This window comes from Pempheris klunzingeri, chromosome 20 (genome assembly GCF_042242105.1).
Source record: "Pempheris klunzingeri isolate RE-2024b chromosome 20, fPemKlu1.hap1, whole genome shotgun sequence".
In the NCBI taxonomy this organism is placed as follows: Eukaryota; Metazoa; Chordata; class Actinopteri; order Acropomatiformes; family Pempheridae; genus Pempheris; species Pempheris klunzingeri.
The window spans coordinates 2,630,214-2,645,208 of record NC_092031.1 but is presented as its reverse complement, the minus strand read 5'-3'; the positions used below and the strand labels follow the sequence as shown (position 1 = coordinate 2,645,208).

Sequence of the window (14,995 nt, the reverse complement as noted above, 5' to 3'; positions counted from 1 at the left end):
CTGGATGAGGTTCACCTGGTGCAGGAGGGGAGGAGGTCAAAGGAGCCCTGCGATCATTAACTTCTGTTCAGTGTCTGTTTGTGGTTGATTTCAGTGTCAGGGGTGTTTTCTTAAGGGTGGTGTTCCAGTAAGACTATGGATCAGTGGTGGAGAGTGTTTACCCCAAAATAATAAGTATATTGATAACAGTACAGTATAACCAATGCCTTGTGGTCTCAACTCAAGGAACAAAAAGAAACAAGAAAGACAACAAACGTCTATAAAAGGAAAAAAAAACACGTTTCTTAGTTTATTTGGCATAAATAGGACAGAGGTCAGTTAATTCTGATAGAGTTCTTGTACTTTAATCACATTAGTGGTGATCAAGCTTCTATATAAATGAGTTTTCATGTTTTCTTTGTGCTGCCGGACTCTGAATTATTGGCTCCAGCTCAAAAAGACTAATTGGTCCATTAAATAATTTCCCTGAGAAAAGTGTTTGGCTTCTGGTATCACAGGTTCTGTAAATATTTAACTCAGACTGAACTTCTGGTTAAACTTTACTCAGCTCGAGCGAAACGCAGGTGACAGCTGAAGGAAAAACAAGTTGGTGATCAGTGCGAGTCTCCAGGTAATCAGGTTTAACCACCAGGTGGAGACAAGCAGCCACCATGACAGTGTGGCAGCTTCAGTATTTACATGGTTTAAACTCTCATTTTAACTTTATTTTATTAGTGGTGACCAGTCAAAGCAACATCACATGATTTAAAGAAGTATTTTATTATAGGAAAATATACTTCAACAGATAAAAAGTGAACCAGAGTCGGCCTGAGATTCTTATTTTCATTAAGAATAATTTAGCAGTTTATGTCTAATTCATGTACACAACACTAAACACATGGAGAGAATAGTTTAGGATTGATTAATCAACTATCTATCAATTAATAGCTACAAAATATTAGTAAATGTGAACATAAATACGTAGAGAAGAACCCCAAATGAATTTAAAATCATTCAAAACAGAAACAGTGGAAGAAATTTTAATTACTTAATTAATTAATCCTTATTAATTAAAGGTAAGTTAAGGACATTAAAGGTAAGGTAATATATATATATATATATATATATATATATATATATATATATATATATATATATATATATATATATATATATATATATATATATATATTTATTCTCCATATTAAATATAATACAAAACCCCTTACAAAAAAGTAGACATTTTCTTTTTGGGGCTTTTTGTCACAGAGACATTTACAGGGTAAAATACCTGCAAAATTTATTACATAACTTATTAACTTATTTTAAGTATTAGTGTCGAAATATACTTAAAATATCAAAAGTAAATGTAGTCATTATGCAGAATGGCCCTTTTATGAATAATGTATGTAGTTGGTGCTTTTAATTTATATATTTTATTATTATTATAGATTCATCTACAATAATAGCCTAGTAGCATAAAATGGAAATAATGAAATAAATCACAAGCACCTGAAATTTTTCATTTAAGTTTGCACTTTAGTACAGCATGTGTGTCATTTCTGATTTAAATTAAAAAAAAAAAAATGCAAACAGAAGATGAACCCGGAAGTTGGACGCACATGACGTGACTCCGCCCTCCTCCTAGGTTGCCAGGGCGATGGAGGGGCGGGGTCAGGGTGCACACCTGACGGACAGGCTCCGCCCCCCCGCTCCGCTCAGATTATGTTGTTTGTGTCACGGAGAAAGAAAAGAAGGAGAAAAAACTCACAAAGCTTAGAGTTATGTTTGGGATTAAGACGATGTCTGACAGCTGAAACCTGCCGACTGACCGGTCAAATTTCACAGGTATGTTTTGTACTCTCAGCGATGCTAACAAGCTAGTCCGAACAGGTGCATGCTGGGTTTAACCGCAAATATAACGTTCATATAAAGAGATGCAGTCAGCCGAAGTTAGCCGAATTTTTCTTTGTCTTTGTGTCAACTCGTTTAAAGTGTGATTCAGTCAGCTGAGCCTTAATGAGGACGGAGGAGCCGTTTTCTTCAGTTTCAGTATGATGATTTGGCGCAGTGCCCACACCTGTGTTAGCTTCTGGCTGTCAGAACTATGAGCAGATCATGTTTAAAAGCTGGCCACTACCCCCTTTTGTTTGCACATATAAGAGACACAATGCGGCACTAATCTAACATTTCTTAATGTAAGTTTGAAAGGTTTAAGGTGGACTTGTATTAAGGTAGATCTGCACTCAGAGTCTGGGTTTATCACTTGGTGAAGTGTTGGTCAGCCTGATAACGTGTTTTTCCCACAGCAAGGTTAATATTATGTCTCAGGTGTCTCATATGAAGGAGGAACCTTATCATCATACTGCGCTGGGGTCCTCTGGTATTTATTATAACACAAAAAGAGGTAATCAGGCAGATATGATGCTGAAAAGATCAACAAAAGTCATCAGAAAATGCATAATCAACCATTTTGATAATTTAAGAATCATTTAATAAAGCAATAAGGTCAAATATTAACTTCCACCAGCTCCTGGATTAAGAGATTTTGCATTTATTTGTGTGAAGTGACAGTAAACTGAATCTCTTTGTGTTTTGGACTGCTGGTCGGAGATTTATAAAGACATCAGGAGATGTCATTTTGGATTTAAGGAGATTTTAAAAGATGCTTTTTACTGTTTTTGGCAGAAACTGGTGCTGCAACATGGCTGCAGTGTGAACACTGAACTAGTTAATCAATGAGTCGATACTGGCAACACTTCTGATTACAGATTAACTGGGTTGTAGCTTCTTTGCTGTGACGTTTTTTATCACTGTGAACTGATTTCTTTTGGATTTTGGACTCTCGTTCGGACAAGACAAGACGTCTGAAGACAGTTTTCACATTTTAAATGATAAATTGATATATATTAAAAACCAGAATTGTGCAGTGAGTGAATGCCGTACATCACACTGGCAGAAAACAGGGCTGCAATATGTGGGATTAAAGCATTTTAGAGTAATTAATCTATGAGTCAATCAGTGGAGAATTTATTGGCAACTGATCAGATAATCTATTAGTTGTTTAAATCTGTTAATCCAGTAAAAATGCCACTCTGAACTTCTCTTTCTTTCTGTTTTATATCATTATAAACTAAATATTTTTGTGTTTTGGACCTTTTTTCAAACAAAACTTGACTAAATGTGTCATTTCTCAGTATGTTCAGACCCCTCAAAGGGTCATTAATGAGGTGATCGATCAAAAACACGATCAACAGATGAATTGATGCTTGAGGAAACAGGTTTGCAGGTTTGTGTTGGTGTCATGGCAACTCCTTCCTCCTTTATTCACCTGCTCACACACTCTTAAGCTGGATCCACGCCTGCTGGGGAGACATTTTAAGCCACAAACTCCTGCACGCTGTGTTTTTGTGTGCTTGAAAAAGGTAACGTGGTGCATTCACTGCCGTGTGCAGAGAATAAAGGAAATATTTAGCTTCCCTCGGCTTCCCTCAAAGCTTGGCAGGCCGCCGGCGCCGTCCCCCTCACACGCTGCAGGATCTGCACACAGCAATAACACAACAAAACCCGTCTCCTAGGAACTCTGTTGGGAAGGAAGACGTATTGGGGAGCATGTGAAGTGGGGCTGAAATAAACATCACATTATTAATAAGGATGTTATTATGTGGCAAATGTATGAAATCACATGTAAAATCGATGTTAAATGCAATGAAGTTCGTTTTTATTGACATGCACTGCATTAGAAAAGTGATTATCTTAATTCACCCTGAAACATCTCAACAACTCTTCTCATTAGATTTCTTACAGATGTTCATAGTCCTCAGAGGATAAATCCTGCTGCTTGGATTTGTGTGAAATATCTCGACAGCTTGAATCTGTATGACTGCATGTATGATTAAATAACACCACGTTAACGTTCAACGCTGCGAGGAAAAACTAAACGCTCATATGTCAAACTTCAGTGGCGCAGAGCCAGAGAGAAATACAAACCTGAATTTCCAAAACACACAAACACACACACACACACACACACACACAGAGTAAGAAACAGCTGCAGCCTCAAACTATTTTCAACAGCAGTGAATGATGAAAGGATAATAAGTGCAGTCGGTGTATTGTCTCTGCACGCTGCACGCAAGCTCCTGCTGACTAAATATAAATGTTGCAGCAGGAAAAGTTCAAGTCAGCAAAGTATTGTGCTCAGTATTTACAGCACTGCAGAGTAATGTAACATCTACTAGAGCAGCATAAAGTTCTATATTATACGATCACATATTAACATAATATACATAATAGTGTCGGGTATGAAATATAATGTCTATTAATGTAGTTAAACATGATTTTATGAGTTTTTATCGTCTTTATTTAAATTGTAATAGAGAAATTTCCTCTCAGATCATTTATTAAACCAGTAAGAAGTAACGTGTGCTGCTTTTTCTTGTAGTTTAAGTCGAGTTTCTTCCCCAGAATTAAAGGAGAACTCCAGCGTTTTTAAACCTGGGTCCTATTTTACGTTTGTTGTTCAGGCTCAGAGTGTTATTCTAAGTGTGTGACAGCATTACAGAAAGGATCCCTACAGAGAGAGACCTGCAAGATCCTTTTGGTTTAACCAGAAACTAACTCTCCTCAAACCCACCAGACTCCATTGACAAAAAGAGTGATTTTACCTTGCAGAAAACAGGAGTTTCTGGTCGTCCGCTGCCCAGATCAGTTAGTTAGTTTGTGTTATTATAAATTATAAATACTGTGCTGAAGCCAAACTCATCATTTATAACTCCAAAGTCACACAGTAACACAAACAAACTAACTGATCAAGAAAGAGGTAGACCAGCAACTCCTGTGTAAAATTACTGTTTTTGTCAATGGAGTCTGGTGGCTTTGAGCTGAGTGATTATTTCTAGTTAAACCAAAAGGATCTTCCAGGTCTGTCTTTGTAGGGATTCTTTCCATAACGCTGTCACACACTTACAGCTTGTACTGTAACCGTGGCACTCCTCCTGCAGAAGAGCACACTTGGCTCTCAGTGAGTCTCCTGTTTAAATAAAGGTCAGTTGTAGTTTGCATGTGGGTTTCACTAGAGAGGGACACGTCAGGCCACATCAGCTGAGGAAAATTCACCTCAGCACAGGAGCGTCCTGGGTGCTTGGAGGCTAAGGATCCCAATCTTCCCCTCAGGTGACATGATGGAGGTGGCAGGTCCCTGGACAGAAGTGTTCGAGGGCTCGGAGGCGAAGGAGAAGCCCGGAGGCCGAGCGGAGACGCTGCTGGGGAGCTCCACTCTGACTCTGGCTCCTCTGATAGCCGATTCTCCGTCCGTCCGCCGCTCCCAGCCCATCCTCATCACCTCCAACAGGTATGACCAGCACATTACTCACAGTGGACATGAGTCAACAGGCTTCCTGAGGAGGAGGTGGTGGATATTGACTCAAGCCAGTGACTCAACTTCACGCCATAAGTCATCTGATGTTTGAAGACGTGAGCAGTTTCTGTTACAACAACTACTACGTCACGTGCTCTCCACCTTAAAGACACAAGTAATAAAACTGTGACTGTGACCGCGGAGGTTTTGTTTCATTTCCTTGTCGACGAGACAAAGAAACCTCTGTTGTCTCCATGTAATAAAGTAATTACTTCAATATTGTTACACATTATTATCTAAAACTGTGAGCTCGGCCTCCTGATTAATTACATTAATTGGTTTTTATAACAAAATGCAGCATTTGTGTGTTTTTTTAATCAAATTTTACTAAAACACGTTAAAGTCCAATGTGTTTGTTTGTTAGTTTGTTGGGGGACTATTTTCTGTGGCGGATTAATACAGTTTTGGTGCTGTAGTGAGTATTTCTGGCAGCAGGATGGTGTATTTAGGGTTCAATCTAACTAAACTACACTGTTTCTGTGCTATATTACCAGAATAGCACTTAGTTTGCAGGAGGTCTGTGGCTCAGAAGAATAAGATATATGAGGCTTTGATACACTTGAACTTGTCTGTAGATGCGTTTATCGTCTGTTTTTGTCTTTTCATGAGCTAAAATATCACCAGAATATCTCCTCAGCCTTTTAACGGCTGCTGATTGCAAAGATAATTGGTCTGTTTCTTCTTCAGTTCTTCTTTTGTTGTCTGTTTTTCCAGGAAGAAAGGCGTGGAGTCTTTCTCTTCCTCCGTCCCATCCATCCCCAACCCCTTTCCAGAGCTCTGCAGCCCCTCCAAGTCTCCAGTGCTCATTAGTTCGCTTCCACCGCCGTCGAGCGACAGACATGTGAGTTCAAAGCTGCTTTAGATGTTCACTGCATGTGGAATATGACGCTGGTCAGAGTTCTGTTTGTTTTTTACCGTCATAAAAAGACCAAAACCAACAAGTATTGTTGATGTAGTTAAGTGTGTTTTAATCCGCCGCAGAAAATAGTCCCCAGCAACTATTTATACACTTTTCAATCCAATCTAATCCAACGTTATCTATAAAGTGCATTTAAAAGCAGTAGCAGTACAATCAGAAGCAACAACAACAGCAACAGTAACAACAACAGCCAGCCTGTCGCCGTGCCGCACACTCATATGGGTGCTGGGAATCCTTGAAAGTGCTTGAATGCTTGGCTTCAGATAAAGTGCTTGAAACTGATTTTCATTAATATAATGAGTCTCAGCCAGACTGAATAGTTTTCTATGAAGCCAGAGAGAGTCTAACTGATTTGAGGAGATCTGATTTACCACAGCCATCAGGTGCTGGAAAAGCTTGAAAATACACCTTGAAAATCCTTGAAAAAAATCCTTCAAGCTGCTTGTTTGAAGCTTGAATGTTTTGGGAAGCCTGGAAAGTTGGTGTTAGATGTAGTGAGCTCAGTGATGGAGGTTAATGTTTTCCTGTTGTTTTTGGCTCTTATGCTTTTAGCCTCAGTTTTGATCTCATTGAAAATCCTTGAAAAGTGCTTGAATTCTGCTTGGATTTAGGACAAAGTGCTGGAAACTAGTTTTCGTTCGTACAATAAATCAATATTCGACAGGATAATTTGCTGAAATAATTAAAAGGTGAAGAGAGACAAATTTATATGAGCTGAAAAGTTTGAAAATGCACCTTGAGAATCCTTGAAAAGCTGCTTGCTTGAAGCTTGAAGGTTTTGAAAAGTCTGGAAAGTTGGTGTTTAATTCAGTGACTTCAGAGTTGGAGGTTGTTGACATGGTTGTTTTCTTGCTGTAGACTGTGAATAATGGTTCAGTCATGACCTCGGTGTTTTAGTGTTGGAGGATCTCACCTTGAAAATCCTTGAAAAGTGCTTGAATTTTGAATAAAATGCTTGAAACAGATTTTTACATAAAAAATAAATCGGTATCTGACTGAATAGTTTGCTATAAAGTCGGAGACAGTCTGATATGAGTATATTTGATTTACCACAGCCATCAGGTGCTGGGAAAGCTTGAAATTACACCTTGAAAATCCTTGAAAAGCTGATTGCTTGAAGCTTGAATGTTTTGAGAAGCCTGGAAAGTTGGTGTTAGACGTAGTGAGCTCAGTGTTGGAGGTTAATGTGGTTGTTTTCTTGCTGTTTTTGGCTCTTATGGTTTTATCCTCAGCTTTAAAATGTCACCTTGAAAATCCTTGAAGTGTCCGTATTTGCTTTCGGTAGATTTGCTGTAATTTGGACCACATCTCCCCGGTTGATACTTGGCTATTATTCGTCCGGACTGACGCCGGCACTCGTCCAACCAGTCAAGACTCGCTGATTGACAGCGGCAGGTTTCTGGTCGGGCAGGTTTGGCGTCTTTTGGTTTGACACAGCGTCTGAGCGCTCTGGGAAACTTCCTGACCCTTGAGTAACCTGCACCCGGCTCACCTCAGCAGCATCAGGGACAGTCCACATGCTTGGCTGCTTCTCCAATCTGATCTTCTCACAAACACCACAGAGAAAACGTAAGAGAGAGAAGGTGTGCTCGGTTTCTTTACTATAACATGCTAAATAAGTGAAACCGGCCTCGTTTGCACGCTTCAACTCACCTTAAGAGCTGAAGTTAAGACAGGTTGATGGAGAGCATGGCTTACCCCAGTGTCAGGCTAAAATTAGGGAGAATTTGAAGGGCTGTCTCCTTATGTGTCAAGGCCTATTATAAGCGGAGTGACTGTCTGCGTCTGCAGCACAGTTGACAGGTTCTTGGCTTCACGTTTTGGCGTCTAGTCCTCAGTGTTCCCATGTTGATGCGATGCCAAAACCTGTTGTGAAGAAGTAAGTCGTGTATTTACGGCGTTCGGGCTTTGGATTAACTGCGGTTTGTCCAACTTTTTAGGCCAAATTGCTCAAAAACTTTTTAGTTTATAGCACAGAATCAGGTGAAGATAATGCCGTGGAAGTGAAATACCTGCTGGTTTTGGCAAAATGGTCGAATGTAATGAGATACTGAGCTACTTGTACCGGAGTATATTTACATTTTATGCTACTTTTATACTTTTTACTCCTCTACATTTATTTAGGTGTCATAAGAAATTACTATGCAGAGTAAGATCTTACATATAAAACCAGTTTGTGCAATATTTTGTATCAATAAAACTACTTTAGTTTAATATATTTTATGTATAGATCCTTCAACAACAATCAGCACATGATATATTATCATATATATATGTATTGATCATAATAATAGGAGCCATTCTGTTCCACATTGAGTGCTTTTTTACTTTTGATGCTTTAAGTTCACTTTCCAGTGCAGCCAAACAAATCAATCTTGTTTTGATTAAAGAAATCAGTCAATGATCAAACTTCTTTCGTCATCCGATGAGCAACTTCCATCTGATTTCATGCTGCGTCCTCACAGCGTCCTGCCCCCCCCCGTTACTCCCTGCAGTATTTAAAACTGATCTGCTGTCCAGAAAAATGTTGAAAGAGAAACATTTTCTGTAAATGTGCAGGTGAAGGCGACCTGCTAATAATAAAAACTACTTAACAGGGAGATAATGATTGAATGTAAATGCAAAGTAATGACAAAGTGTATCAATAATGAGGTTTGATTACATGAAAATGTTATGGTTATAACTTATAACAACAGTATTGTCACTAGAGCTGTTCAGAATACCATTTTTGGGCTGGTAATCAATAAATATTCAAAGTTCTGGGCGCAGGGTTGGATGAGCAAGACATTTTCACATGATGAACGGTGTCTTTTGGTTTAATTTACGGCTTCATTTTCAAGGATTTTATCCGACAGTATTGTAGCAACACAAACTATCATACTTTCCTCAAACTCAGGGTCAATTCTGTTGCTTCTTTTCAGTCTTTTTTTTGGCTTTTTCTCACCGACACAACCGTCTCGTTACCCACAGTGCAGCACAGCACATCCAATCAAGAGTTTCAGAATAAGACCGACAGAGAAACAGACGTGTGTGTAGTTTATGTGATGTGGGATGTCAGGAGCCCAAAGTAAAATAAAAAGTAGAAATAAAACTAAACAAAACAACTAAAATGTGAACCAAACAGTCAAATATCTGCATGCAGCGCTAGTTTTCTACATTTTGCTGTTGCTTCTCGTAGTGAAGCAGAGGTTGTGAATACTTCCTGCTCTGGTGTCGCCCCCCCGTCAGCTGATAAAGGTGTACGCAGAGGACAGCCACAGCAGGTCGGTGTGGGTCTCCAGAGGAGCTACAGCCAGAGAGGTGTGTCACATGTTGGTGCAGACGGCTCACTGCAGCGACCAGGAGAACTGGGCTCTCCTCGAACTGCATCCCGACCTGGGCCTGGGTAAGACCGGCAAAATGCACTTTGTAATGTGTTTTGAACATAAATATGTTTCCGAAGTGCGTCTACGGGCCGACAAACTGCTCCATCTTTCAGTCAATGTGTGTCCATCGTTGTTTTTTCCTCACTAACAACACGAAAATTGTTCCTTTCTTCTAAAACGGAGCATGTAGCCACATCTGCTGTGTGAAAAATAACAAACAAACCTGCTCTAGTAGGACCTCCAAATACAAAATATGACCCTGACAATGAGGTGAATATGGGGCCTTTTAACTAAAGGGGGTAAAATGGCTCATAAAGTTTTGAAATCTTTCGTTCTGTCTGCTCAGAGAGGTGTCTGGAGGACCACGAGGTTGTGCTGGAGGTCCAGGCGACCTGGTCTCTGAAAGGAGACACGAGGCTGGTTTTCTGCAAAAACTACGCCAAGTACGAGTTCTTCAGGAAGCCGATGGTACGCCGCCTGCTTTGTGTCAGAGATCATCAGCCTTTAAAACTGTAGGATCCTCCTGCTCTTCATTAAACAGGATGATAGAGCAGACGCTGACGAGGCCTGACGTAATGGTGCTCAGTGACTCTGAATGATTGGCAGGTTGCGTGCCGGTGCAGACGAACTGCCTCGGGTATTTCATTACATCAGCTCTGGTCTGTCACCTGTGCTGCTAAACAAAGGTGACAGTTTACACTGAAAACTGGTTTTGATGAACCTCCCACTGGCTCTTCCCTCCGCTGCCTCTGCTCGGTGAGCCCACACTGCCTCCACAAGGCACAAAAGGGAATCTGATCATGGATTCACTACATTATACTGTTGAAATTAGCCCTCACTGCCACCGTGTGCAATGTGAGCAGTTTTTACTAGCAGCAATTACTAAATCATAAAAATAAAGCTGTAAAAAAAAAACACTTCTCTGTTCAAGTTGATGGTTTGAAACGTCTAATTTTGCTCAACAAACCGTCCAAAACTCAACGAGATTCAGTTTATAGTGATGTAAAACAGAGAAAAGCAGCAAACTCTTTGAATTTTCACTGTTTTTGGATGAATGATCATCCAAAGTGCTGCAGATTAATGTCCTTTCAGCTCTCACACCCATTTTCATATGCAAACTAAGACAGCAGCAGGATCTCTGAGTGCGTCTGAAAACTGCACACCTGTTGGTTTTGTGGCCACCTTTGCACGCCTGATGGTTTACTTTAGCTTTTGACTGAACAATGAAGTTATTATACCGCCTTTAATGCATCTTTAACAAAGGAGCGTGGTTGTTAAAAGGTGCATTTCACCTGCATATTTAGGACAATCGTGGTCAGGCTCTGCAGCAGAAGCAGCTTCTTTGTCTCATAGACGAGCCTTTTTCCTGCTCGGAGGACTTTAACGACAAACCTCTCCTTCCTCCCTCAGCTCTTCTTCCCGGAGTGCATGATCTCCGACAGCGCCGATGTCGGCAAGGGGATGACGTCGTCGGAGCTCATTCAGGTAACCCGGGGAAATCGGCATCAGGCGTCCTCAAAGCTTAAAGTGTCGTTTCATTGTTTTCCTTCAAAGTAACAGACAAGCGTGAAGGCTGGAAATGTAAAGGCTCTGTCTAATTCTTGAAAATGCCCCCTGAAGCATTTAAGAACAGAAAAGAATCTCTTTTTATTGGGGTGGAAATTTGTATTTGACTCGGTGTGTTCCTCAGAACCTGCTGAGGTCTGGGACGTGTCCAGAGATCCAGGGTTTCCTCCACGTCAAAGAAACCAGCCGGAAGGCCTGGAAGAAGGTCTACTTTTTCCTCCGCCGCTCTGGACTCTACTGCTCCACCAAAGGCTCCTCCAAGGTCAGCAAGTCAAACGCCAAACGGCCTTTTTCAGCTTTCAGTCACAGAAAACGTCTTTTCCACGCCGTGGTCTTTAAACGTGACTTTGAAAAGTCTTTGCACTTGTTTGTGTGTGTGTGTGTGTTTTTGGGGGAACTAGGAGCCTCGGCACCTGCAGTACGTGGCTGATCTGGACGATTTGAACGTGTACACGGTGGTGAACAGCCGGAAACTGTACGGAGCGCCTGCAGACTTCACCTTCTGCATCAAGGTAACCGCTTCCTCTGGGTGTCGTCAGACCAGGCGGATCACTGAGCCAGTATTGATCGCAGGTCGGCAGCAGACGTGACACTGCTGAGGTGACTCAGACTGATAATGCTGATGTTAAAACTGTGTGTGTGTGTGTGTGTGTGTGTGTGTGTGTGTGTGTGTGTGTGTGTGTGTGTGTGTGTGTGTGTGTGTGTGTGTGTGTGTGTGTGTGTGTGTGTGTGTGTGTGTGTGTGTGTGTGTGTGTGTGTGTGTGTGTGTGTGTGTGTGTGTGTGTGTGTGTGTGTGTGTGTGTGTGTGTGTGGTCACAGCCCTCCAGAAACCCCGTCCGTGTTCAGGACCTGAAGATCTTGTGTGCTGAGAGCGAACAGACACGAACATGTTGGACATCTGCTTTCAGACTGTTCAAGGTTAACAAAATAATCCTCTTCTTCCTCAACAATGTCTCCATTTACTAATCAATATTCTGATTAATACATTATTGACACTATTTTCTGTGTGTGTGTGTGACCAGTATGGGAAGCAGCTCCAGTGTAACTACCAGTTGTCCAAGTCGACCCTGCGAAGCCTCGAACAAACTAAAGTCACTGATGGCAAAGTGAGATCATCAGAAATGATTCAAAGAGGAGGATTCTGGGAAATCATGTAGTGATGTCATCTCACATTTCTACTGTGTGTGTGTGTCTGTGTGTGTGTGTGTGTGTGTGCAGTCAAAGTCGGAGGCCAGCCTGGTGGCCATGGATTTCTCAGGGAACGCCGGTGGACGGGTCATCCAGAACCCAACGGAGGCTCAGAGCGCAGAGAGGGAGGAGGGCCAAGCCTGGAGGGTGAGGACAGGGGGGGAGGGAGGGAGAAAAGATGGTGGACAATTAAAAAAATAAAAATAAATAAAAAGGGGGGGACGGAGATGGAGGCAGCGATCTGTGTGGGACATGAAGGATTTCAGTAAAACCTGGAAAAGTCCTGAGATGTTCTGATAAATATTTGAAGGTGTGAGTGTTAAATGGACCCAGTGGAGGATTTACTGTAATAAGCTTTCCTCCAACCAACCACTGTGGTGAAGTAGAGGCTGAAATATCAGTCAATGCCAGTGGAGTTTTAGAGCTCTGAGGTATTGATATTGATCGTTCACATCAGAAATGCAGATTCAGCCACACTTAAGTAGCAACAACACCAACTGTGGTTGTAAACTGGAATTATTCTGCGGCGGTGATGTAAAAAGCCTCCAACATGTCCGATGTTGTGACCTTTTCCTCTCGTCTCCACTGATGCAGAGGAGAGAGGCCCTGAGGTGCAGCCTGCCCAGCCTGAACTCTGGTGCGAGACCTTCCTGTGAGTCCACACGAGAGGAGACGGCGTCTTTTTAAACACATCGCGCTGTGAGCGACGCTCGCTCACGTCCTCACGCTCCTCTCTCTCTCTTTACGTGTCTGTCTGCAGCCATCCACAAGTCCCAGCCGTGGTTTCATGGCGGCGTGTCCAGGAAGGAGGCTCAGAGGCTGATAGAGAAGCAGGGCCTGGTCGACGGGTAAGCAGCACGTCCCTGTTAACAGGAAACACAGTGGAAATTTCAAATTAAAGGCCCTGTAGCGTTTCTGTGGACAGAATCCCACCATTTATTGTTTTTTATTCACATTCACGTGACATTTATGATGAAATGAAGTGAAATATTTTATTATTTATGACCGTTATCAAAGGCAAACTCAGTGTGGAGAGATCAGCAGGCTGGTGGACTGAGTTACAGCATGTTTCCATGTAAAAATGCATGGTAAGAAAATGATATCTGAATTTTTTCCGTGTGTGTAGGATGTTCCTCATCCGTGAGAGCCAGCAGCACGGCCAGTGCTTCGTCCTCTCGCTGTGTTACAAGCTGAAGACCAAACATTACCTGGTAATCCCTGTGAGTTCCCTTCATTCTCTCAAGAAAAACCCTCCTTCTTTCAAATAAACCTCGTCTTTACTGAGCGTCCTCACCGCGCTTGTCCTCGTCTCTGCAGTGCGAAGAGGGAGGCAGGAAGTACTTCACCATGGACGACGGCCTGACGCTCTTCATCGACCTCCTGCAGCTGGTGGAGTTCCACCAAATCAACAAGGGCATCCTCCCCGTGTACCTGAAGCACCCGTGTGTCTGCATAGCACTATGAGCTCTTCACACACCCTGTTAGCGCCGGTATTTTTAAACCTGGGCCCCATATTTACATATTTTGGGCTCAAAATGACTGGTAGATACAAAAAAAAACAAAACTTTTGGCATTGGTCCAGCAGATCGCCTCAGCCAGCAGCCAAGAATGCTAATAAGCTAATGAGCTCTAATAGCTGTAATGTCGGCTAATCCTTCAGGGCAGCTGCACCTGATCAAAGTAGATCCACTGAAAGTGCTTGTTTTTACCACTGACAGGCTCAGGTTGTTATTCTAAGTGTGTGATAACATTACAGAGAGGAGAAAGACCTGGAAGAAGAAGTGGTTGTATCGCTCAATTCAAGACCACCAGACTCCATTGACAAAAACAGTAATTTTATTCAGGGGTTGCTGGTCTACCGCTGCTTCAATTAGTTAGTTTGTTTGTATTATTTTGTGACTTTGGGGTTTTAAATGGTTAGTTCTGATGCAACACAATATTTGTCTAACACACAATAACACAAACAAACTAAGTGATTCAGGCAGCAGTAGAGCGGCAACTCCTGAATAGAATTAGTGTTTTTGTCAGTGGAGTCTGGTGTGTGTGCAGAGAGCGATATAACGGCTGTTTGTGGTTAAACCAAAAGGATCTTCCAGGTCTCTCTCTGTAGGGATCCTTTCCATGATGCTGTCACACACTTAGAATAACACTCTGAGCCTGTCAGTGGTTAAAACAAGCTCTTTTAGTGGACCTAAGGAGGTGGCCAGAGGATGTGATCTACTGAACTAAATCTATTCTGTTTTTGTTCTTACTGCTCAATTCAGACTGAAATTATGTAAAAATAGAGGCCTAAAACAGCAGAGCTGCCCTTTACTGTAACCTCCCCTCTTGGCCCAGCATCAGACATCCAGACCTGTAGTTCAAGTCTGGAGTGTGAACCTGCCGGCCTTAGTCATCACATTGTGTTCACATCTATTATTCAGTTGTTAAAGAGCAATTACGCGACCAAATTCAGTGTCTGAGCAGCGTAAAGGTGTGCAGCACGTGTGATAATGTTATCAGGGTTGTAAGACGTGGACTCCTGGGAAGTGAAGCATATTGTCCGCCCCTCCTCTCTTT

General features: G+C 41.9%; 1 protein-coding gene across 1 annotated transcript; it reads left to right on the top strand.

Annotated features, from left to right (window-relative positions):
* Nucleotides 1-5,156: 5,156 nt before the first annotated feature.
* grb7 (growth factor receptor bound protein 7) lies at nt 5,157-13,906 on the top strand. Its single transcript, XM_070851633.1, has 14 exons — nt 5,157-5,332; nt 6,113-6,239; nt 9,546-9,702; nt 10,029-10,150; nt 11,093-11,167; nt 11,373-11,510; nt 11,650-11,760; nt 12,068-12,166; nt 12,271-12,354; nt 12,467-12,583; nt 13,031-13,088; nt 13,197-13,284; nt 13,563-13,656; nt 13,754-13,906. The coding sequence occupies exons 1-14, from the start codon at nt 5,160-5,162 to the stop codon at nt 13,898-13,900; spliced, it is 1,590 nt and encodes a 529-aa protein (XP_070707734.1). The 5' UTR covers nt 5,157-5,159; the 3' UTR covers nt 13,901-13,906.
* The last annotated feature ends 1,089 nt before the right edge of the window (nt 13,907-14,995 follow it).

What these genes read in the sequence shown, in the direction of transcription:
- grb7 (XM_070851633.1), top strand. Translation starts at nt 5,160, where the DNA reads ATGATGGAGGTGGCAGGTCCCTGGACAGAAGTGTTCGAGGGCTCGGAG. An exon ending in CCACCAAAGGCTCCTCCAAG is followed by an intron (nt 11,511 to 11,649) that starts GTCAGCAAGTCA and finishes TGGGGGAACTAG; the next exon opens with GAGCCTCGGCACCTGCAGTA. An exon ending in AAGCAGGGCCTGGTCGACGG is followed by an intron (nt 13,285 to 13,562) that starts GTAAGCAGCACG and finishes CCGTGTGTGTAG; the next exon opens with GATGTTCCTCATCCGTGAGA.